General features: G+C 43.2%; 1 protein-coding gene across 1 annotated transcript; it reads right to left on the bottom strand.

Moving 5' to 3' along the window:
- Nucleotides 1-16,644: 16,644 nt before the first annotated feature.
- On the bottom strand, nt 16,645-24,401 carry SLITRK6 (SLIT and NTRK like family member 6). The gene is made up of 3 exons (XM_069205199.1): nt 23,805-24,401; nt 20,762-20,886; nt 16,645-20,353 (listed from the first exon to the last, which is right to left on the bottom strand). The coding sequence occupies exon 3, from the start codon at nt 20,326-20,328 to the stop codon at nt 17,818-17,820; it is 2,511 nt and encodes an 836-aa protein (XP_069061300.1). The 5' UTR covers nt 20,329-20,353; nt 20,762-20,886; nt 23,805-24,401; the 3' UTR covers nt 16,645-17,817.
- Nucleotides 24,402-25,161: the final 760 nt, after the last annotated feature.

Genomic DNA, 25,161 nt, shown 5'->3' with positions numbered 1-25,161 from the left:
TTCTACAGCAGCTGCTATACCATCTGCTTTGTGAGGATATGCTTCAGGTCACAGATCTTGATGAGGGCCTTTAATAGACTATGGGCCATATTTATACTTTTTGACGCACAACTGCGCCAACGCAGTTGTGCGTCAAAAAATTTAACGCCGGCTAACGCCATTCCAAAGCGCCATGCGGGTGCCTTATTTATGGAATGACGTTAGCCGGCGCAGCTGACCGGTGTGCGTAAAAAAAAATGACCCACACCAGGCAGCGCCGGCGTAGGGGAAAATGGAGCTTGGGCGTCAAAAAATGGGGCAAGTCAGGTCTGAGGCAAAATATTGGCCTTAACCCGATTTGTGCCATTTTTTTTTACTCCCAACCCCCATTGAAATGACTCCTGTCTTAGCACAGACAGGAGTCATGCCCCCTTGCCCAATGGCCATGCCCAGGGGACTTATATCCCCTGGGCATGGTCATTGGGCATAGGGCATGTAGGGGGGCACAAATCAGGCCCCCCTATGCCACAATTTTTTTTAAAAAAATTACTTACCTGAACTTACCTTAATTTCCCTGGGATGGGTCCCTCCATCCTTGGGCGTCCTCCTGGGGAGGGCAAGGGTGGCAGGGGGTGTCCCTGGGGGCATGGGAGGGCACCTCTAGGCTTCTTCCGAGCCCACAGGTCCCTTAACGCCTGCCCTGACCAGGTGTTAAAAAATGACGCAAAAGCGGCTGGATGTCATTTTTTTGACCCGCCCACTCCCGTGCGTCATTTTTGCACGGGAGTTTAAATAAGGCGCACATGCCTTGGAGTCATTTTTTAGACAGGAACGCCTACCTTGCATATCATTAACGCAAGGTAGGTGTCCACGCTAAAAAATTACGCAAACTCCAAGATCTTTGGCGCTAGACGGGTCTAACGCCAAAGTATAAATATGGAGTTAGCTTTGCGTCGGATTTGCGTAAAAAAAACAATGCGATTCCGGCGAAGACAGAGTATAAATATGCCCCAATGTGGCTCTTAGTTTGCTGGTAATCTCATGTGGATCTTGATTCTGGCCTCAAAGTATGCATTTGTGATGAATTAAACATATAGAGACAGTGTGGTCTATTGCATCCTCTGACATAATTTAAAAGAGGTCCAGGCAATTAATTTGTGAAGGGATGCTGTCTTTTGAGGCTCCCCTACATCGAGGGAGTGTACAGAGGATCTCTGAGACCCTCCATTTTGGCCATTAATGCAGCCCGCTGGGAGTGTTCTAAGCCACCACCATCTTTGGTGGACCACATTCAGCACATTTTTCACTAGTCTCTTCCTGTCCCTGCATGGTCTGTAAACAACTCAATCGTTTTCATGGGACACACACCCATGCAGTTGAGAGACTGTCACATTGGATAGTACGGTTGCCAACTTTACACCCACTCATTCATTAATAAAGAACAGTCTGTGTGCATACATTTGACCCATTTCAACATATCACCTTATGGTGGGAGCCCAAACACAGATGAAATTGGCAGTTTGCACTGGTTGTGCTTGTTCTAATGAGGCCTCTTTCTCTGTGAGGTGCAGTGTTAATGTTGAGCAACAATAGAGAACATTTTGACACTGTGGGAAAAAGAAACAAACATGGGAGGGGTGAAACTATACGGTGCTAATTAAATGATGCGATGTTTTGCTTGAAGTAGCATCTAATACATTTTAGAATCAGTCTGATTCTGGTACTTAATCAGTACTTATTGATTAAGCGTGAGAGCCCCCAAAGCCAATGCTACTGGCCTTGAATGAAAAAACAGTACTGCCAGTCGATACTTCTTTCATTCAGAGCTGAATAGTTATTTCAGTGCTTTGAACATGCCTTTCTTAATGCCACAAAAAAGATATGAAGTTGGTTTTATGTGAGTGCATTCCGTTGCCTATTTTTACATGGCCCGGAAAGGACGGTGACAATGTGATTGTCCAAAAGGGGGGCTGAATATCTAAAAGGGGGCTAGATCTCGGGGACACATTGGTTCTTTATCAGAAAGGGGCAACTTTTCATTTGCTTTGAATATATTATTGAAACTGTTTTTTTACAGAATAGCATGAAGGACACGCACATGCTCTCTTTGGATGAAGAAGCAATCCTTGATTTCGAAGGGTATATTTATTTGCATCTTACTTTTCGTGTAATAAGAAATATTATGCTAGGAGTATATTCTTTGAAGGAGAAGAAGGTATGTTATGTTAACATAGCAAAACAAAACTTTCTGTTGAGGACCACAACAGATCTACAACAAACGAAACAGGCACGTTACAGAAGCCGAACGGGATCAAAAATGCAGGTGAGTTGATACAAGTTAGGTTTCCAGTGGCAGGGTTAAACCATATTTGAAGAAAATAAAATGAGCGAGTGCAATCTCCCAAAATATGCTTTTATACCACAGTAGTAAGAGCTTAGGTCGCACTCTTCCTGGATGTGATGAAATGAGTAATAATAAACAATAAAACATGTATTAGTCACCACTTTCGGTTGTATAAATTGTGTGATGTGTTGTAGCAATATCTTGCGATGCTGATCCAATGAGGGATGGTGGTGGCTTCAGAGAGGTGCCTAGTTCTGTTAGAATGCAATTCTTTGGTGATTGGTCACTGCCTTATTTGGTGATTATCATGTTTATGCTGCTGTTCTAATACATTTAAACAGTGCTTAATTTGTGCTTATTGTTTCTGGTGCTTAGCACCGGCACTTATTTTTGAGGGCTGGCACTTATTCTTCTGCCTCAAACATTTTCTACGAGTATAAGACACATATGGGGAAGACAAAGGAAGAGAAAAACGAAAAAGCGTCACAAAGAGACAAAGTAGAAAGCTGCCAGAGTGAGCTGAAGGGGCAGGGAGTGTCTTTAAATGGATTGAAGAGGCCAGAGATGGTTTCAGGATTACGCTGCCTCGGTATTCCGTGCTGGCACATTGAAATGCAGCAGCCGCGTGTTTAAGAGGAGGGCTTTGGCCACCGGCACGTTTTTATTTACAAATTAAGCAATGCACTTAAATAAACTACTCGGAACAAGAATCCAATCTTGTTGCCTAGGTGACTTGAAAAAAAGCGTATATTAAGGACTGAGAATTTGTGTAGCATAAATTTGAAACAGGTCCGGCTGCAATAGAACACCATTAACATTTAGGACCGTATTTATACTTTTTGGCGCACAACTGCGCCAACGCAGTTGTGCGTCAAAACATTTAACGCCGGCTGACGCCATTCCAAAATGCCATGCGGGCGCCTTATTTATGGAATGACGTTAGCCGGCAGAGCTGCCTGGTGTGCGTAAAAAAAAATGACTTACACCAGGCAGCGCCGGCGTAGGGGAAAATGGAGCTTGGGCGTAAAAAAATGGGGCAAGTCAGGCTGAGGCAAAATTTTCGCCTCAACCCGATTTGCGCCATTTTTTTTTACTCCCAACCCCCATTTAAATGACTCCTGTCTTAGCAAAGACAGGAGTCATGCCCCCTTGCCCAATGGCCATGCCCAGGGGACTTCTGTCCCCTGGACATGGTCATTGGGCATAGTGGCATGTGTAGGGGGGCACAAATCAGGCCCCCTATGCCACCCAAAAAAAAAAAAATTACCTGAACTTACCTTAAGTTCCCTGGGATGGGTCCCTCCATCCTTGGGTGTCCTCCTGGGGTGGGCAAGGGTGGCAGGGGGTGTCCCTGGGGGCATGGGAGGGCACCTCTGGGCTCCTACCGAGCCCACAGGTCCCTTAACGCCTGCCCTGACCAGGCGTTAAAAAATGACGCTAAAACGGCTGGATGTCCTTTTTTTTGACCCGCCCACTCCCGGGCGTCATTTTTGCCCGGAGTGTAAATACGGCGCACATGCCTCTGAGTAATTTTTTAGACGGGAACGCCTACCTTGCATATCATTAACGCAAGGTAGGTGTCCACGCTAAAAAATTACGCAAACTCCAAGATCTTTGGCGCTAGACGGGTCTAACGCCAAAGTATAAATATGGAGTTAGTTTTGCGTCGGATTTGCGTAAAAAAAACGACGCAATTCCGGCGCAAACAGAGTACAAATATGCCCCTTAGTCACCAAAGATCTCAGCCGTATCGGAAGTTATATCACTTGCCCTTTAATCTCAAACGTCACCACAGGTTTGAGCCTTCGTCACACCCTAAGTGAGTAAACCGCCTGCTATACCTTGTTAATTGTCTGGTAGAAGGTCAGTTGGTGAAAAATGCAGAAAGTAGATGGTGCTCTTAGAGCCAAGTTCGCGTTTTGCAGATTACTCAATGATCAGTGAGACAAGGGTTAAATAGTGTAGTGTCGGGAGTAAAAACTGCCAAGCGAGGCACTGACTGCTTACTCTGTCTATCCCGAGCTGACGCCCATCTGGGGCGCTTACAATCATTACAGTGCCATTGCTATATACATGACAGAAGTTATAATCACTTCTAGGAGGACAATAAAAGGATCTTTTAAAGGAGCCCTTGCATCTCTCTCCTCTCTCTTGACTGCCTCCCTCCTCACCCCCTTCTTTCTACTATTTATTGCAGACCAGCCACCACTTCTGCTTGAATCTCTGCAGCAAACATGTCTGCTGTTAATTAGCAGAAGAATCAATTTCCTGGTTTTTCCCTAATCTTTTCGCACTGAAAAGCGATCAGACACCAGCTGGTGTGATGCAATGTAAGCGCTAGATCAAAGAATAATAAATAATACAAATAAATAACACAACAAAATGTTTGCCTCACCGAAATTCTCCGAATATATCTCAGGATGTTATTCAGTGTTTGCACTGCATCACCAAATGTTAAAAGAAACACTTGCTCGAAAACCGGTTATGCCATATGCTCTGTCCTTAAGCAAAGTTCTCATTTCACATTTTTTTCAAGCATCTTCTTCAACAGTCATGCGGCACAGCTCTCAGGAGAAGCCCGGTTACAGCAATCAAACTGAGCGATGACGCGTAAGCAGAGTGAACCGTTCCTGAACATAACCTTGTAATTCGAATGCCTCTCATGCTTGAAGCGGTTTATATGGCGGCGGGTCATAGGCACTGACACGATTTCAGGCTCCATTATCATCAAGGGCCTAACAGGCAAATCCAGGCATGCGATAACGGAAAATCAAGCCTTCCAAACGAGCCGCTTTGGTGCAAGGCATTTTTAGTTGGCTTTGCACTTCAGAAATGTGGTAAGTTGTTTTAAGCACTTGTTAGTACGCTAGTAGTACACTGCTAAAACCATAAATCTCTGAACCACTGCAGTGGCTCCTGCTGTACTCAGTGCTTCACAAAAATGCAATCATGCCGATCAGAATAATCCACACACTAAACCAACGGATTTGTCTAGTGTAGAATATCCTAGCTCCGAGCTAGGTTATGAAATTAAGAGTTTTAAGTCGTTTCACAGACACACCCAGCATTGATACAAGTAAAAGCTCCCAAGGAGACCGCAGGCACCACAGCAGGGGCGGCTCCTCTGTAGGGGCAGAGGAGCGTCGTCCCCCCACCAACAGCAGCAGCTGCAAACCTTTTTCCCCAAAAATGATCATAAACTATGTTTCTGATCATTTTTTGGGGAAAAAGGGGCAGGGCCACGGGGGTGATGAGTGTGAGGGGGAGTGCTCAGCACTCCCCTTCAGAGCGCATGTGTGTTTGGCCGGCCGTCTCGGGCCAGCCAAACACACATGCGCACAGGGCTCTGTCCAGCCCAGCAACAGTCTGCCCAGGAGCGCCCATCCAGGGCGCTCCCAACCAATCCTAACGCTGCTGTAAGCAGCGTCAGGATTGCGCAGGGCAGGCTGGGAGCCTGTGCCTGCCACGCCAGTGAGAGGGAGGAGAAAAGGTGCAGCGCGGCACAGGAGCAGAGGTAAGTGGTTTTTCAAATGTATTTTTAAATTTAACAAAGCCACACACACGCGCGCGCCGCCCAGCCCCATTCCATTAGCGCAAGCGGCAACTGCACTACAGGCCAGTCACCCCGCACAGATCCTGTTTATATCGCTTTGGTTAGTCAGCATCAGCTGAAGAATGGAAACACTCTAACAGCAACCTGGCCTGTGATTTTAGATGGCTGTTCATTTTAATATATCAGATCGGGTCTGTCAACAGGGTCACCGATTGGTTTCCTTAGGTTTTTCAATCAAAAGGACACATATCTTGATGTGTGTGCACCCATCTATGATATGCATCACCATTTTATCAATCTCCACCTTCAGCAAGCACCACCATTTTGTTTAGTGATTGACTGCCCCTTTACTATATGGCATTTTATTCCCATTCCTGTTTGTCCCCTGTTTGTCCTCTAATTTTAACAATGTATAGCTTGTGGCACTTAAAACAGTGAAACAAAAATACATAAAATAAAATGTGCCTCTGCTGCTTTGGGCAACTATTCTTTCCAATCACCTCATTGTGAATAGGCCTGACAAAGCTTACCCTCTGGTTGTTTGCACCTGAAAAATAATTGACTACGAATTCAGGGTGCCTCTGGTTTACCAAAAAGAGTTCAGATTCCAAAAATCCAAAATATATTTCCTATTATAACTGTTTCCCCAGATCAGTTTCAGATTAAACATGGAGGGCCTCATGAAGTGGCGCATTTCTGTCCTCTCCCTCTGCACTGGTGTACAAATTGCTGCCTGGTGCCAGAATTGTGGGGATGACTGTTTTTGTGTGGGAAGGGGTACCTCCCTGAAAAAAAACAATCACAAGTGGTGTTTTCCTTTTGATATATGGGCTGCAGAATGCAGACCATATAGAAAGAGGAAAAAAGCAGGGAGAAATAAAGATATTTTTCCCCGTTGCGCCACTCTTACGCCACCATCTGACGCACTCCCAGACTTGTAAATCTAGGAATTTGTCAGATTCCATCAGGTTCCATGGGTGTTGCATGGAAACACCCCAAGCAACACCCGTGGAACACCCCTTTCACGCAGTTTTGTGCAAAAAAGAGGCCCGTATTTACAAGGCCATGAAAAGCCACACTCTGGTGGCTTTCCGTGACCTTTAAGTATGGGCTGACACACAGCACCACCGGAGCGTAAAAAAAAATTACTCTCTGCCGTAGCAGTGTGCTGCCAGGGCCTTATAAATAAGGCCCGTAGTTTTGTGATATTAATTCATTAGAAGGTGGTCAATCACTTTTTACTACTCGGAGTCGCAAAAAAATGCACAGCAATTCACACACACCTCCTGCTCGCCTACTACCAAGGTTGATTTCAACACCTCCCACCTGTTTTCACCTGTCCCTTTCTCCCTCAGCTCTCTCACCTCTAGCTTTCCCTCGCCTCCTCCTGCCGGTTTCACTTTCCCACCTCCAGCAATATTCTGCCTCCGAGGGCCAGGAACACTATTCATGACAATGAATCATAGACACGTTGTTGTGAAGACGCAGGGGAGGTAATGGGTGCAGACGCTCGCCACACCCAGTTAATAATCGTGTCTGTCGGTGCATTCCCGGAATGCTTTCGACAGTTACATTACCTTCCACCACGTAAACTCACATACCTTGTGCCTAAACACACACCCTCTGTCCCTGTCTGATTCATGTGCTTGCGTCACACTTTTACTGAATGCAACATCCAGACACCGCTGATTGGATGAGCAGGCTTCAGCATTCCCTGTGGGATGCAAATACCCTTTTCTTCCCTGCCTGTGTTTTGTGACCCTGGCACAAATCCCTTCCATAGGTGCCTAGAAAAAGCTATGTTTTTGCACAGTCTCTCGCTATCCAAGATATTAAAGAAGCCTTTTTGGACCTTAGCTAGGAAATGCTTATGAATATTTAGTGAATGGATGACAACTCAATCTTAGATTGCATAGATGTATGACATGAATGGTTGTGAGGTGAGATTTTTTTAAACAGCTCACTGGAATCCATTAAATGCTGACTAAAGGGTTTAAGTCCGGGTACTGAAAATCTCTCATTTGTAGATTGGTGTATGTTTCCAGTTAGCTGTAGTGTTCTGTCTTGTGGACCAGCGGCGAAGCTTGTAGGAATCTATGTAAACACAAATTAAAAATGTGAGTACAATAAGTAGATTGTATGACGGCTTAATGCTGGTTTGGCTGTAAATCAGATGCCTTTCCTGTCTATTTTTGAAGTTACCACTTCTTGCACGTATACCTACAGCCTAACCATTTTCATGACAGAGTTATTTCTAACAAATAAAATATGAATGCCACGTATGTTTTCAAGGAATATATTGCATTTATGCATTTAATATGCCGAATGAAACATTTGAAATTAAGATTATTGTGATTGCTGAATTGAGTTACACTAAACTTGTATTACATAAAGAACTTTACTAAGACTTGGCCCTTTTATGGTTTGGTTTAAATCTGTTTGTTAGATTTTGGGTAGCGTACACAACACGTGCACTGGCTTGCCTGCACTGATATTGTTGTATATTTAGATCATTGCTTTGAGATCTGCCAGTTTGAAACTAGCTCTGGACTTGAAAACACCTCTTATCAGCTGTTTTATATCTCTTTACCATTGTGCCTGCAGTTCGAGAGTTGCCACTGCTAGATTGAATGTCACCATTTGAAAATGTTACTCCAGATTCCCTTCAAAATATGAATGGTTAAACAACATCCACAAGCCCACAGCAGAGAAAAAATACCTTAGGGGTCCGTGTTGCGGTGAGGGTATCCCACAGTAATGCCAAGGGGGACAGTAGGCATTGTCGAATGCTGGAAAATGACCTCTGTCTTTATTTATTTTTTTAAGTTTTACACCAATAAGCTATGTTCAAAAAACTAAAAATGGTCTTGAACTGCTTCTGGAAGTATTCTCGAATTGGAAACGAAAACTTCAAAGAGTCCCAAACTAACACATTTCGGTGGGGTCCGGGGGCATGGCAGCTGGTAACATGACTTGGGTAGAATCTGCATATCGCTGAAGGCTAAGGGGACACGGGGTTTATATGGAGGACTTCGCAGTAGACAATGCCCTGCACTCAGATTCTATTGTGCATGGTCAAATGCCATGCACAGTTAGCTATCTGGGAAGACGCTGGAATTAGTGTATTGCCCCCTCCCCCCAGCCACATGCCTGCAACCAAATCTTTATGTGAGCAGTAGAATGCCTTATTTGGATGATTGTATCATCACTGGCACTGTGTTCAGGGCATGAATGGTGACTTTGCCCTCTGCTCAGAATCTATTGTACATTGCTGGAGGCTGTTCACAAATGTAACTTCCTTTGTGCTGGGGACGTGCCATGCCCCTGTAGTCCACCATCCAAGACACAAGGCTGTACACAGCGCTTTCTATAGTGGCACTGATGCTGGGTGTATGCCTTGTGCCCCGTATCAACCACATATAGCCAAAAGATGCCCACACCTAGATCTGAGGGATGGGGACACTGAGAAGGGTGAGAATAAAGGCATTTATCTGCAAACTATTTCCTGCACAAGACCAAATGGTGAAAATAGTACTCTTGGGATGATGGATCTAGACCTGTGTCCTTCACAAGTTGTCTGCCCAGTAGATGAAATGTTTGTGTATTGGAACTTTAGAGCATTGTTCAAAGTGCTTTACATGACTAAAAGTTACTCCCTGCACAGAGTACTTGTTGCACACAGATGACATTTGTGTGCAACGGGTGTGGGAGCAGGGAGATTGGGCATGTCTTGCATCAACAGTCAGGCCAAATGTCTTCAAGGATACAACGCAAGGTACAACTCTGTTGTGCCAGGGGCCTAATGCTGTAGTCAATAGGCCATGGGCAGAGCAACCTACTGAACCTACCGTTTATTGCTCAAAGTTGGAGAATATACAACGTTCCTCCTGTTGTCACAGTAAATAGGTGCAGAGAGTGATCGAAGGTAGCCCCGTGTACCTATTGTCTACTGCATATGACCAAATGTGTGCACTGGGATTTGAAGACAGGTGGCTAGACACAGAGCATGACCAAAGACCATTCTTGACCCAGTGTCTGAAGTCCACAGTCAAGTAGTACACCATGGGGTCTAGGTCGGACTGAGAATTGGACATGACCCAAAGACTCACAGTGCACAGGGGCACTGCGCATGTGGCCAAACTGTGAATTGTGAATGTGAGGGTAGGGTGATCGGGTGCAGAGAGATGTCTTCAGCACTTCCCTTCAACCTAACCCATGTCAAGGGCTCTGATATTGGGTCAGCATTTGGCGCACAGCTTTGACTCAGCTATTTACTCCCACGTTTTTCTGCCCATAGCGTACTATGCACCATGCTTTCTCTTGTCAATACAAATATTTTACATTGAAGCAGCCCATAGTATTGCAAGGGACAGTGCACTCCTTCTGGGTCATCATGATCCCTTAACTGGTTGGAGGGGAACTCGATTTCTCAAAAAGAAAACAAAAATTGTATTTCAACAACAAACAAATGAACAAATTGGCTAGTTTGCAAATGGATCATGACCCTAGTGGCCTGAATATACAAATGTTTAACTCTTCAGAGCCAACTCATCATACTTTGTAAAAAACATAGCTGAGAAATCTAATTCTGATTTTCACCAAACCAAAAAATGATCTAATTCTAGTAAGCTTCTAACTTCAAGCTATATGTTTTGTAATTCTTTTCAGCATGATTTGCAGAGATGAGAAAACAAATGCCTGTTGGGAGTTAAAATGGGAATCTTAACTTTCAGATTCACTTCTGAGCAAGTTTTAACACCTTGCCTTCAATAATCAATAAGTGTGAAATTTGAAATGAATAACCTCGACTGAAAGGGCCAGGCTGACATATAATTCTCTGAGGATTACCAAATGCACTAAAGGTTCTGAAAGACCAAATATACTAAACAATAGGAATTTGACAGACATAAAGCACATTTTAATGTGAATATCTTATACACTTTTATATGGATCTTCACCTTAACAAAAAATAACCTATTCCGAGTAGTCATTTGTTCATACAAGTTTGGTGCAGCTATAGGACTTAAAATTGACATGCTAGTCGGCCATCAACCCCAAGAACTTTGCCACAACTTGAGTTATTGGAATGAAATTTGGAATGAGGTACTGGGTTGAGGTAACCAGGAGTCTGGCATATTTGCTGCAAATTTACTAAATCTCACCAAAAATACTGGTAATCTGAACTTTTGAGTTGGTATGGACTACCCAATTCAACTGTAAACAGAACATATCGTTGACTGATTTTGACAAACATGTGATGCTACATCAGATCCTTCAGCATGAGGTATGAAAAAAGCTGGGCAGTTTTTTCATTCAAAAATAAAGGTATGTAAACCCTCTCACAAATGTATCTTTTTTGCAAGTTGCTTATCCACATATCAGGACTGAAAACAATCTGTGATCTACAGGTGAAAGGAATGGAATGCAAATATAGCTCTCAGTATTCACATTGAGAAATGAGAACTGCATGTGCAGTCCAGTCATTTATGCAGGGACAGATACCACACTTAGGTGCCCTGATTGAGGGGGTGGGGAAGGGACACCATGGTTAATAGTTTGCTGGCTTATTTGTGTATGCCATCAGAGAAAGCCTGTATATCTCTAAAATACAAAATGGCAGGTTTTGCTTATTTTGGGATTTGTTGGAATATTATGCACAGTCCTAGACATGGAAAGTAATTGGGATGGAATCAGGGTTGCATATATCATCATGATTGAAAGATGTTACTATTTTTTATATTTTTGCTTTTTCCTAATAGTGTCCTTTGAGCTCAGGTGTTTATTTTAATTTACGTTTTTAGTGATATACATTGTGTTCTGAGTGAAGAATCACAGCTTCTTGGCATCAAGGTTGTTTAATGATTTATTGCCCTTTTGTTATACTTTGATTTGAGGCCTAAATAATATGCCACTTTGCATAACCTTTTGCCATGCTAATTATATACTGATTTCAATGTGTGCCTTTTGGCCATGCCTTACTCTCTGTGCACCTGTCTCCAAAACTATTACACATGACCTACTGTACAAAGCAAGCTGTGGATGCATGGAGAACCACTTTGGGGTCCTTTGGGGGAGAGGAAGGTACTCCAGAGGCACTTTCAGGGTGGAGAGCAAAGACTACTGGCAGATATGACTCATGGAAAAACTTTCAAAATTATAGAATTATAGAATTAATTTAAACCAAAACAAAACAAGCAATAGCAATGCTGATAGGCCTTAAAATACCCAAGCTATTGGTCCTGTCAATATGAATGTATTTTAGCCATGTTGTTAAGGATGTTTGGACAGCATTCTGTTTGATGGCCATTTTCAAAGGGGAAGCGATTGTTAGTCAAGCTGCAGTTTTGTTAGCAGAGGCCAGAGATATCTTAGAGAGTTGTTTTGATCGCCATCTTGGTGTGGGTGAACTTGTGTATGTGGTAATGAACCCGAGGAGATTTTGTCAGTTAGGGAAGCATAAGAAATCAAACTAATTTGATATCAGGTGACTGGGATATCTGTAGCTATTAAAATTACGTGAGAACTAGACAGTGGTGACGATATGAATCAAATTAAACATTAGTGAGAATGAAGTCAAAAAGCATCTTTGAAATATTCAGACTACACTGATTAACACTGGAATATTTTAAAAATCCTCTCACTTTGAAATCAAAGAAAGAAAAGTAAACAGGCACCCTTGGAAAACATCGTCTGACATGTGATCTCGGTCTTTGAATGCACAGTAAATGTGATGAGATAAGTGCAAGATTTACAGGCTTGTTTTTTAGAAACAGAGGCCCATATTTATACTTTTTGACGCACAACTGCGCCAACGCAGTTGTGCATAAACATTTTTACCGCCGGCTAACGCCATTCCAACGCGCCATGCGGGTGCCTTATTTATGGAATGACGTTAGCCGGCGCTGCGGACTGGTGTGCGTAAAAAAAATGACTCACACCAGGCAGTGCCGGCGTATGGGAAAATGGGGGTTGTGCGTCAAAAAATGGGGCAAGTCAGGTCTGAGGCAAAATTCAGGCCTCAAACCGGATTTGCACCATTTTTTTGACGCCCAACCTCCATTGACATGACTCCTGTCTTAGCAAAGACAGGAGTCATGCCCCCTTGCCCAATGGCCATGCCCAGGGGACTTATGTCCCCTGGGCATGGTCATTGGACATAGTGGCATGTAGGGGGGCCCAAATCAGGCCCCCCTATGCCACAAAAAAAATCGGAAAAAAATACTTACCCGAACTTACCTTTACTTCCCTGGGATGGGTCCTTCCATCCTTGGGTGTCCTCCTGGGGTGGGCAAGGGTGGCAGGGGGTGTCCCTGGGGGCAGGGGAGGGCACCTCTGGGCTCCTTCCGAGCCCACAGGTCCCTTAACGCCTGCCCTGACCCAGGCGTAAAAAAACGGCACACATCAGGCTGTGCGCAGTTTTTTAAGGCCCACCCCCTCCTGTGCGTCAAAATGACGTCAGAGTATAAATATGGGGCACAGGCCTTAAAGTCATTTTTTGGAAGGGAACGCCTACCTTGCATATAATTAACACAAGGCTGGTTCCCCCTTCCCAAAAATGACGCACATGGTGGAATTTTGACGCCCGCGGGGTCGGACGTTAAAGTATAAATATGGGGCAGGGTTTGTGCCGATTCTGCGTCAAAATTTTTGACGCACATTCGGCGCAAACAGAGTATAAATATGCCCCAGAGTTCGGAGTGAGTGAAAACACAAGAGCTCAAACGGGCGCCCTTGGAAAACAGCATCTGATATGAGCTTGGTCTTTGAATGCACATCAAATGTGGTAAGATAAGAACAAGATTTGTAGGCTTGTACAGAAACAGATGTCAAAGCTACTGAAAACATGAGCACTCCACTCGGGTGGGCTAAACACAGGAAGAGGCATGATGCATGCATGCCATGAACAAATGGGAAGAAAGAATTTGAGAGCAATGATGAAGACAGCAATTGGGAAGCCTATGGGTGGCTGAAGCCCATAAAGTATCTACAACATGTGCGTTCTAGCTGAGACCTGAGAAGGTACTAGAGTGAGCAAAATTCTATCTCAGTGATACATTAGATGTGGGAAGAAAACATGGATTCTGTTCTTAAATTAGGAAAAACGTATTTTGGATTGCACCAAACAACTGCATGCTCTTGACTATCTGCTCAAATACTGGGGCAAGCATCTGCCAAATTCCTTATGATTCATGAAATGCCTGATTGTTGTTCAGTAGAACCATATTTATGACACCTGCAACACCATAAATCAGCTCACTTCAGTGTTTGTTTGATTTTTTTCTCTTGGGATTCACCCACATATTATGTATGCCAATGAGTGCAAGCATAATTTGATTTACTGTGCTATCCTAGTTTTTTTTTTTTTTTTTTTTTTTTACTTAGCACTGGTGGTATTTGTGGTAAGCTGATACTTAAACATCTTGTTAACATAACAGGCTAATAAGGTGATTTAGTAGTGGTAGTTTTGAAAATGTTCTCATGCATCATGCAGGTTTGCAGTGCATTACCTTCTGTGTGTGTGTGGAGGGACATGGCTCATGAGAGGTGAAGATTCAAGAGGATCACGTTGACCCTCTCCTCTTCACATCATCCTCCTTTTCTCATGTTGCATATGCCTTGGAAAGAGCGCCATAACCCACTCAAGCCTTTGTCTCTTGATAGTCATGACCCCTTGAGCCAAATACTGCTCTCTATGGAGCATCATGTTAACAAGCATTGAGGACAAAATTGACCACATTTGATCTTCAGAATAACACGTCTTTTGTTTATTTGCTCGCAGTTTAAAATAAACATGTGCTGCATGTGCAGTCCCAGATTCCTAAATTAAACTGAATGCATTTGCGGGAAAGATAGTTTTCATTTCATCTCTAACATGTCTATTTTACATTCAGAGCCTCTTTCCTGCCAAATGTCATATAATTTGCCATCCAGCTAGCCACAGTTTAAGTGCAAATTGGTGTCTCAAATGCACTCATTGCATTAATCTATTTTACATTTCTTGAATCTGGTTTGGATTTTCATTTCTACTTTTTCGGTTCGAGAGTTCATGGATTTTCTTTATCCCATTTGGAGATTGACCCTTTCCATCTTTAATTATCACAGTCTCAGATTTAAGGTGTTTCATTTCTAGAATGACACTATTTTAAACTTCAGGACCCCACTGTTTCCACCTTTGCCTCCTATTCTATTCATAACAGATTAAATGGGAATCCAACCAAATGGATTCAAGAGAACATTTAATCTAATTTGAGCTTCCAGAAATCTGTAAGTTAGTACGACTGTCCAAAATTTAAGCTTTCTGTTCCAACTCACAGAACTCTAACACATTTCCTCATTTTTAAGGTGGTGCTGAGTTGATATCTGCAGAGGAGCGTCTTTGCCATAACGCTATGCTAAAATAAATGTCAGATGTGTCTATTCAAGGAAATGTGAAGATGTGCCTGGGGGCATCTGTTTGAAAAAAATATTTCAAATGCTTCTGGCAAAGACACAGGCACATACGTATTCATGTACTCATGTACAAATATTCAAAGACTCCCATGCATAAAAACTTGGTAGTGTCCATACCTTTTTAACCATCCTTGACTTCACAGTGGACAGCAGTCACTGGAAATGCTCTCATGCAAGGTAGAGAATGTTTAGCACGTCTCAGTTAAAACCATGCTCTTATAGTGAATAAATGGCCCATGTGATATATAAACATTAATGTGAGTGTTTCATCTAGATGACAACCTATCTAAAGGAAGGAACACGTTTTTATGTGGGTTGTTGATTTTAACATTCTATGACAGATTTCTTGCAGGTTTATCAAAGGGCACGAAGGGTATGAATTACCTTGTCCAGCCTTTCCCTGTCCCTGACAGTGCTCTTAAAAATCCCCTGACAGGAGGATGTGCTGTGGCTATGACTTGCAGTCTGGGATAATTAAAGGTGGAGGCTTAATCAGGAGGGGAGCTTGTGTCCTACAAGACAGCCTGCTGTGTACTGGTTCCATCAGTGGACTGATGATGATCAAAATGTTTTGTCATCTTCGTTATGTGTTATTGATCAATAGCGTTTGACACCATCGACCTGAATGACACAAAGAAGTTCTGCTCAGAATCAAAAACACCAACTTTACAGGGAATAATCCATTTTCCTAACGAAAATGGTGTGTTAGTGAAAACAATATCAGGACGTTACATTTACTTAGTCAACAAATTAATTATGCTCTATTTGTTAATACAAAGGCACACTTGTGAATTCAATATTTCATGTTTCTTGGGAAAATATTTCATTTTATGAACTTTGTAAAACTAAACTGTGTTAATGTGAACAGAGAAAACTATATGTTCTCAACCGAATGTATCCCATTTTTAAAAACACGACTAAAATAATGTAGGCCCTTAAACATACTCCTTGATCTGCGTGTACACCTCTGAGTAAGTTCTAAGCAGTATTGGAAAGGGTAGTGCAGGGTTTACATTACAGCTGCAGGTATTTATCCTGATTCTGATCTCCTGACAATTATACTTTTTCACAAACATACATAACTCATCCAAAACTGGAGATAAAAAGATTTTAGATAATGTCACAGATGCCAGTTGTGTCTTCCAACCCTTCTTCCGGCAGTTGCATCACACAGACAACACCATTAGAAAATGCAGTCACACAAAAACAACTGACTAATCCTTCATCAAATATGTTACCTTATTGCTTTGCACCCACTTATGACTGAGAAATTATTTTGTCATTGGATCGAAAAAATAATCAAAAAATGCTGTCGATGTTTAAGATTAAAATGCTTCCGCAAACTCTTTGATTTATTTGTTTTGAGCATTTCTTTTAATCTGCTTTGAAGGCACCCAAGAATAATTATTTTGTGATTCAAAGTGTAATGATACAAAACTGTACAGAATAAATAATTCTTAGAAATTTGCCAAGACCTTTCTTGTGAACAGTGCTGCAGTGCTTCACACTCCAAGCCGCCTCCAACACTCAAAATGATAAGTGCATATTTGCTACGAATTTATGGCAAATTACCTGTTAATCACAAACAAAATAAAAGGGCAAACTCTTACTCGGAGAGTACAGGCCACAGTCAAAATGTCTCTATCGCCAGGAAAACAAAAAAAAGCCACCACAGGAGCCAACTACTTTGAAAAAAATAAACATAGAATCTGTACATTTACAGTATTTACACATTATTCACTCTTTCTTGATATCGTGAGCGTTCGTGGAGCAGAAGCCAAAATCAAAACACAAGTGAAGAATAAGGGTGAACGGCAGCATTGTAAGATGGAATTTCTCAAAGCTCTGCCTAGCTACAAACAGGAAAAGTAGCTTAGGCAAAGGGTATGCCACAATAGTTATCTGACACACTTTTGAAAGAAGGCAAATGAATATCTTGAAAGCCTGCGTTTAGCAAACCATAGTGAAAATGTAAATAACCAATGTATTTTACCTTTGTTTATCACAGATATTCTTAGATGTATTGTTTGCCACAGATTTTCAAATCTTGATAAGGAACATAGATTGCAAACATTGCACAAAAGTTTCAAATTGCCCGTGTAGTTTGGCGCTAATCCTTAACCACTATGACCTCCATGTTAATGTCAAAGAAATTCATGATGCCATGGAAAATAAAATTCAACACAATAAAACATTTTGTATCCACTGGCACATAGGTTGATAACTGCCAACTAGATGTTTTTAAAGCATAGTAAAATTTAGTTTTTTCAAACGAAGTTTCATCATGATGACATTTTCCTTGCTGACAGACTGTTGCCCAGTGTCCCACTGGCTTCTCACAGCGGTCCCTGAGTCGCTCCAGGATTGCTGATGTGCTTAGTTTCCGGTTTATGACAAATGTGTATAAGGCACTTGTATTTACACGGTTTGGAGAGAACCAAGATTCCTGCATCTCTGTCTCAGGCCACATTTAAAAGATAAATATATTCCCTTATGTTTGCTGTTCCAAAATTTCCAAATAGTCAGGCTCAGAATGCAAGTTGGCTTTAAGTTCAAAATATTCATTCTTAGTCTGTTCCACCAAGACTTTTCGAGGCCTGGAATACATAAATGTCTCCATTAACTTCAGTTCCTCTCGTGTTCTAGGATAGCGGGCGTCAAGTTCAGGCTGCAGCTGAGCTATGTTTTTCCTTAAGTATTCGGTGATGCCAAGCTGCTGAAGTTCCCTTTCTTTTTCAAGGATGTTTCTGTACAATGAGCTTGCATCTTGAAACGAGAGAAACTCTGCTGACTGGTCCTCAGCCTTGAACTTGTGGTTTGAACCTGTGAGTGGGGAATCATTCTCTCTTTCCATCAGACTCTTGCGGAGATGCTTTGGGTCATTTGGGTCTTTTTCTTCGGCTTCTTCCTCATGGGCTGTATGCTTTGGGCTGAAGGGTGGACTCTGGTACACATGAACGGCAGGGCTAATGATGCGTTGCTCATAGAGTGCTGATCCTGGTCGCTCTGTTGTATGGTGGGTCATTTTATGGCCATACATACTGTACTGGAGGCGAACGGGACTATTCTCCCGCAGTTGCTCTTCTGTTTGTTTCTTTCTGTGTCTTCTTCGTCGGTGTAGAACAAGAACAATTATTCCAGCTGCACAAAATACAATTGCTATGAACAGAATAAGCAGGCCAAGTATTAAAACGGAGAGTGGCACATAGTCTGTAATGGACCGAAAAATGCTGCCAGCGCTGCTGGTTGTTGTAGCTGGAATTGACACAACCACATAACTTGCGTGTGTCGGCAGGATTGGATTGTTTGACAGGCCTGGGCATAAAACTTCATTGTTTAGAGTTTTTAATTCCCTTTTTGCTAATGCTGCTGGGGTTTTACATAAAATGTCGTTCATCATTGTGCTTTTGCCCAGTTTTTGTATCCATTGCTTTAGGCCTACTAAATCACATGTGCAGTCCCAGGGGTTATCCTCAAGTTCAATCTGGACCAGCAAGTCCAGTTCATCCAAAACATTGCTAACAGGCAAATGTGCAAATTGGTTAGTTCTTAGGTATAATCGAGCCAGTGGAACTCCAGAAAAAATATTTGCAGGCAAATTATGCAGGAGGTTATTGTTCAGGTAAAGAACCTTTAATTTGGGCATTGTATTAAATGTTCCTGGTAATATTTCTTTGATCGCATTGTACTCAAGATACAAATATTCAAGCTGTAATAGACCAAGGAAGAGACTATGACTCAGTTTTGTCAAGTGATTTCCATTCAGGTAAAGCTTTTGCAGCTTGGTGAGATTCACAAATGACCCTTCTTCAATTATTTCAATGCGATTGTTGCCTAAATGAAGCATTTCCAAAGATGCATATTCCACAAGATCTGATTTTAGAACAGTCTGGATAATATTTCCCGCCAGAATAAACTTTCTGGGGTTAAGAGGTGGTGGCCCTAAGTCTGACAAGCTTTCAATGTTTCTCTCTTGGCAATGTATTAAAAGACCTGAGTGAATATGGCTTGTACAATGGCATGGCACTGGACAGTACGCTCCTGGAAGCTGTGTTGCTGGCTTTGTGACATGAGGAACCAAAGGTGGCACCTTTGTTGGAGATTTTGGGACTGGTATGGCTTTGCTTGCCATTTTTCCATCATTTGCAGATGCAGTTACAACCATTGGCAATAGCCCAGAAGGATCTTCCAGTTCATTGATTGGATCTGTGGTACACATTGCTTCCTTTTTCAGTCGACTTAGCATGCTTCCCTTCAGAATGGGTGGGCTGTAGCAAACCACTTCGCCTATTATTGACTGTGGGGGCATATTTTCCAGCCAGGTTTTCAGCTGCAGCAGCTCACAATTACAGGCCCACTTATTGTCTTCGAGCTGAAGATCCAGTATTCTACCAATGTGCTCTAAAAATCCTACGTAGGGTAGTGTCTGAAGCTGATTTCCTCGAAGATCTAAGTGGGTCAGTGGCACGAAGCGGAAGATATTTGCCGGGAGGAACTCAATGGCATTATCGTTCAGGATAAGAACTTTAAGCCTGTTGAGCTTGCTAAAAGCACTTGACTCGATCTCCGTGATAAAGTTGTTGTCAGCTTGAAGAAACTCAAGGTTTTCCAATCCTTGAAATGTATCTTCTTTTAGAATTTCCAAAGAATTGTGATTTATGTGAAGCTGCTTAAGAAGGCTCAAACCATTGAAAGCTCCTGGCTCAATATCGACAATGTTGTTGAATCCAAGGTGCAACGAGATGAGGTTAGTAAGGCCGGAAAATTCATTGACATGTAGTTGGCTTATGCCATTGTTCAATAAACTGAGATGAAAGGGTAGCGAAGGTGGCACTTGTATTTGGGACAACTTGTTGATACCTCTTTCTTCACAATTTACAAATAGTACGCTGTCTTTTTCCTCGCAGGAACATAGTGCGTCACAGGATCCACTGCTTGGCAAGGCTTCGGGGGAGGCATAAGCGACCACAATGGAGAAAAGTATAACAATCCACACCTCCATGCTTCCACACAACACTTGTTTGCCTCTGTGAAAAAAAAACACACTGTTTATTATTTAATTCTAAGTTGAAAGATTCAGCTCTTTTACTGTATGTTTTCATGATAGCAATGTCCCTGCCTCTTTTTAGTTCAAATATTTTATCCTGTTTAAGGTAATATACGGCCACCTAGGGAGAACGTCCATTTTAAAGAGCATTCGATAAAATAGATATACGCCAAGCCAACGCAGTGAGCTCTTAAGGCAAGCTGTAACAGGCACTGACTGGAAAATTGATGTCAAGGGACGCTTCAAATATTATGCTATCATCATTCACGGTTCATCACAGCCCACCAGTCTTTCAGGACGAAGATGCAAACTCAACAAGGACTTTTCTGGCTGTGTGGCAGAGGAGAAACCTGAACAGAGGCAATGATAGTTCAACGTGGGGACTTACACTCAGCTGGGTTTAACAGTGTGCAGTCTGTGAAATGGTCTTTTGGTCGGCATCTGAGGCGATCTGCTGGGTCCTAGAGCCGGCTCCGTTCACTCCCCTCTTGCACCAGGGGCTCTTTCCGTATTCTAAACAACCACAAAAACAATGCATGAAAAAATAGCGAGGCACAGTCACGCAGGTGTTCAGATATTAATAGGGCACAGAGGTAGTGGAAAGTCCCACGTGCAAACAACAAGCGTCTACTTGAAGCAAAAGAAAAAGGGAATGAGAGTCTGGTTATCGGATGCATTAGGATTTTAGGGGTATGTTTCGTAACGTAAATGCTTCACATGGGTACTGCAGGTCAGTGGCGTAACAAAGGCCCCCGCAGCCCGCGCGGTGCGGAGGGGGCCGAGCCCCAGGGCCCACCCTGAGCACAGCACCTGGCTTGAGTGATTCCGGAGGAGATCCCCCTTCTGTTCTTTTCGGGGGGTTGGGTTGCTCCAGTTTCGTTACTGTTGCATGTGTGGTTAATAAAGTCTATCTAAAGCGCCTTACGTAAATGTACATCTGAGTTTCACTGGGCGTGGTACATTTGTTATTTACAATTACTATCTCTAACCACTGGTCGAGTTTAGGATGTGAAATGCGGGCAAATACATCTGCAAACTATGCTGGCCAAGAAGGTAAAGGGAATAGGAAATGCATACCAGACCATGGGATTTCCCTGACTTGATGTGGTGGACTGAACCGTTTATTGAATCCTTTCTACCCCTTCATGAAGTCGCCAGATGTTAGTTATACTGCAGTTCCAGAAACACTAGCCCCCATCCCCACCCCTGAAAGATTTAGGCTGCAATAAAAAGGGACTGCAGATTTATAACTCGAGTTTAAAGAGAGCATGTTTTTGGTTAACTTCTGTGGACACGTCGCATCCCATTAACAACCACCATGGACGAAAGCAAGCGTTACAGAGTGCATAATGCCAGAATAGCCGGTAAGATGCGTGACACCTACTTAGGAAGACAACGGTCGTTGAATTCCGAAAACTGTAGGCCTTTTTATTTTTTTCAACTAGCGATGTTGGCTCAAAACAAAAGCCCAATCAGGCAACCTGCTATTTATTGCACGAAAATCCCGGACAGTCTTAAATTTGTGACATGTCTATTTCACATCTATGTTTACGAAAAAGTAAAAGTTAGCACTATTTATCTTCGGAAAACGTAAAAAATAAAGTGCTTGCACCTAATTACAACATACGGCAAAGTTTAAAAAATAGAAAGAGAAATTTCTCTTCACACTTTTCATTCAGTCTCACTCCCGATCACTTCATGTTGTCAACTATATCGCTCTATCGCCGCCCCCCACCCCCAACCCCCATGCTCTTTGAATGGAGCTACATCTCGAGAAGATTATGTTGAAATAATAAACGCCTCCAAGATGGAGTGCGTGCGGGTGTATGTGATGGCCACACACCACGTAATCCGGACCCAACTACAATTACTTGGTGCTGTTCCAGCAAGAAAGTCAGTGATTCTGTGCTTTTCCTCAGTCACCGGACAAGACCCAGCCTGCTTAAAGCTCATTCCAAACATATCTGCTGATTAATATACATATCGAGGGTTTCCACGGGAGCTCTGCAATCCCCGCTGGCAGTAATTAGCCCCCATTTTCCGTTTCCAGTAGTAACCGTGGAAGAGAAAGGCAGCTGTTTACTGCCGCGCTGAATGCCCAACTTAACTAATGAGAGAGCTCAGCCAAAACAGACCGATGGCGCAGTGACGGACAGGCACCCCTTCAGTGCTCTCTGCGGTGGCGTCATGTAGCAATGTGAAAACACAGCAGCAGCCCTGTTCAACCTGCCTTTGCAGGCACACCAGGGGTGAGGTCCTGATTTCAAGAAGATGGAAAGAGAAGGCTTGACACAGACTGTGCATACGTCATTTTTCCTACAAAATGACTTTAAAAGTATTCTCTTGAGGAGCACTGTGCTACCAGCAGTATTTTTTTAAGTGATGGGCAATTGTAACCATTCTGAGGGAATACGGCCAGAATCTGATTATGGGGCCAGCTAGCCAATTAAGGACACTCTCCCGAGTTCTCGAAGACATTGGCTGCTTGCAATCGTTTGTTCAGTTTCTGTATAGACATAATATATGTTTCTGCATCTCATAAGAATCAGGATGGGGGCTCTAATGGTCTACCCTTGGAGCGGGTGTACTATATCCAGTTTAAAAACGGCGGTGGTGTGCAAATATGTGCAGGTAGGGATAATAAATGATGCATATCCATTCGCAAACCCTGCCGCCTTTAGCCCCACAGAGAATCACACACACAGGCACGCTTACATACCATTCAAATACAAAAACACACTACCACCACACACAATCGTACAGAAACACACCGCAAATTGTCGCTCACACACAAAGATATCTCGTTGAAGCATACTAACTCTACCCAAGCACACACATACTGTCCTGAAGTATACATCAACGTGACATTATAATGTATGTTGTGCTTGTAATAAACATAATATACTTTTACACAATGGAAACCAATTCTATGAACACAGATAACACTTGGCGGCAGGCACAAACATACTACACAGAAGAATTCTAACAACACACATACACACACACACACACTGTCATGAAGTATACATCATGATCGCATAGCAATGCATGCCCCACAAATAACAAAATGAATATACCTTTAAACAATGGAAGCCAGTTCTAAGAACACAGCATACACTTGGAGGCAGGCAATGTGTAAGTTAAATTGCAAGTAACAACACATCTAGATGTCACAATACAAACATAAGTGCATCTTTCAGATTTCCATATGAGGAATCGAACACACTAGACGCATTAATTTCCGAAGAACAGACACTGGATATATTGATCCTACTTTCTAAGGGATAATGGGTCAAACATACACCGGCATTCTTTTGGAGATGCACAAAAGTTTACAAACACGACTGCCCCTTGAGTTAAATGGACTCATGTCACAAGTGCATGCTCTCAAAAACAGACGCAGTTGGACAGTTGAATTAGTCTGTCTTTACCTGCGATGCGGATCCAGAGGCACCAGTACCTGCAGGTAAGACGAAACACCCTACTGGAGAAGGCGGTGCGGAGACTGACGTAGTGCGGATTCGTTCTTTTCACGGTAAACCCCTTGCTTTACGATCCAATGTTTTCACGCAAAGGTGCGCTCTTCCCTGCGCCGTCAGTCCGGCAGAAAGTAGGACTCCAGTGAATGCTCGCAAGAGAGAGAAGAAGGCGCGCTGAACTGAAAATATCACCATCGGTGCGCGCCAGAGCGCCCAGCAGCATTTGTCTGACTTTCTTAATTAAGATTCAAAGCATACTTTGCGGTAATGCTGAGTTGTCAGGACGCCTCTGGAAGCAGCGTGCAGCCCGGCAGCCGGCGCAGAGCCTGCCCTTCAGCAGCGCGTGTGAGCAGGTCAGACTGTGCCCCCCTGGAGCCCAGACGCGAGCTCTGTCCACGCTACCGGCCGCTCCTTCTGGTCTTTCCTGTTAGCTAGGTTTGTTGTTAGTCACATTGCCAAAGGCAGAGACGGAGGCGTAAATAAGAGAGACTTCTTGGCTTTTCGCTTGGAGATTAAGCCCTTCCCCTCCACGGAGGCTTAACTGCCAGTGTCAAATTGTACAAGATGCGGCTCCACCTTGTTACAGTACAGCTCCTCCCCTCGCGCACGCTCCCCATAACCTCTAGCCGCTGCTAAAGCGAAGCAGACGGGCGATGGGCAGGAGAGTGTGCGGACAAGGTCCTTCACAAGGATGTTTCACGATGTTCAAAGGTCGAGCCAGGATTCTGCTCAGATTCACACGTGGACAAACCACCCACCGAGATTGTACAGAGGCTGTTAATGTATTCCCTTCACATCATAGTGAGCCCTTATGAGCTGGCAGCAGTGATACTTTCCACATAAAAAGGAGCATTTTTCTATGGGCAAACCGTCATAAGGACAAAGCAATCAATTAATGTACCTTTGTGAATATACACCGCAGATAATGCGCTCATAAAGACATTCACTTGTCTTCAATCACCACAACTCAAATTGGTAAAACAGGAGTTCTAGAATCGTGCGTTGTCTACGGTTAACATGTTTCAAAGCAATTTCCCATAAATTATGCACCGCAGCACTCTAAAAAAACAAAACTCTACTTAGATTTTCACTTCTTTCCATGTTGACTCAACCCAAGTGCACTGAGTCAGCCCCTGTCTTACCAACCTCGCACCCGAGTCTAGACTGACGAGTGCGGGACCCACGGAAAACCGGGCGAGGGGCGAGGCGTTAGGCTGCTTTCAAGGGCGGGATAGGCTGACAGATCCTCGATCTGCACGCGCAAGAAGTACCACGAGAAGGGAACGCAGCTGCACGCAGTTTCAGAGTA

This window comes from Pleurodeles waltl, chromosome 8, assembly GCF_031143425.1.
Source record: "Pleurodeles waltl isolate 20211129_DDA chromosome 8, aPleWal1.hap1.20221129, whole genome shotgun sequence".
Lineage (NCBI taxonomy): Eukaryota > Metazoa > Chordata > Amphibia > Caudata > Salamandridae > Pleurodeles > Pleurodeles waltl.
The sequence above is the reverse complement of the archived record's forward strand: the minus strand, read 5'-3'. Positions and strand labels throughout refer to the sequence as shown.

What these genes read in the sequence shown, in the direction of transcription:
- SLITRK6 (XM_069205199.1), bottom strand. Translation starts at nt 20,328, where the DNA reads ATGGAGGTGTGGATTGTTATACTTTTCTCCATTGTGGTCGCTTATGCC.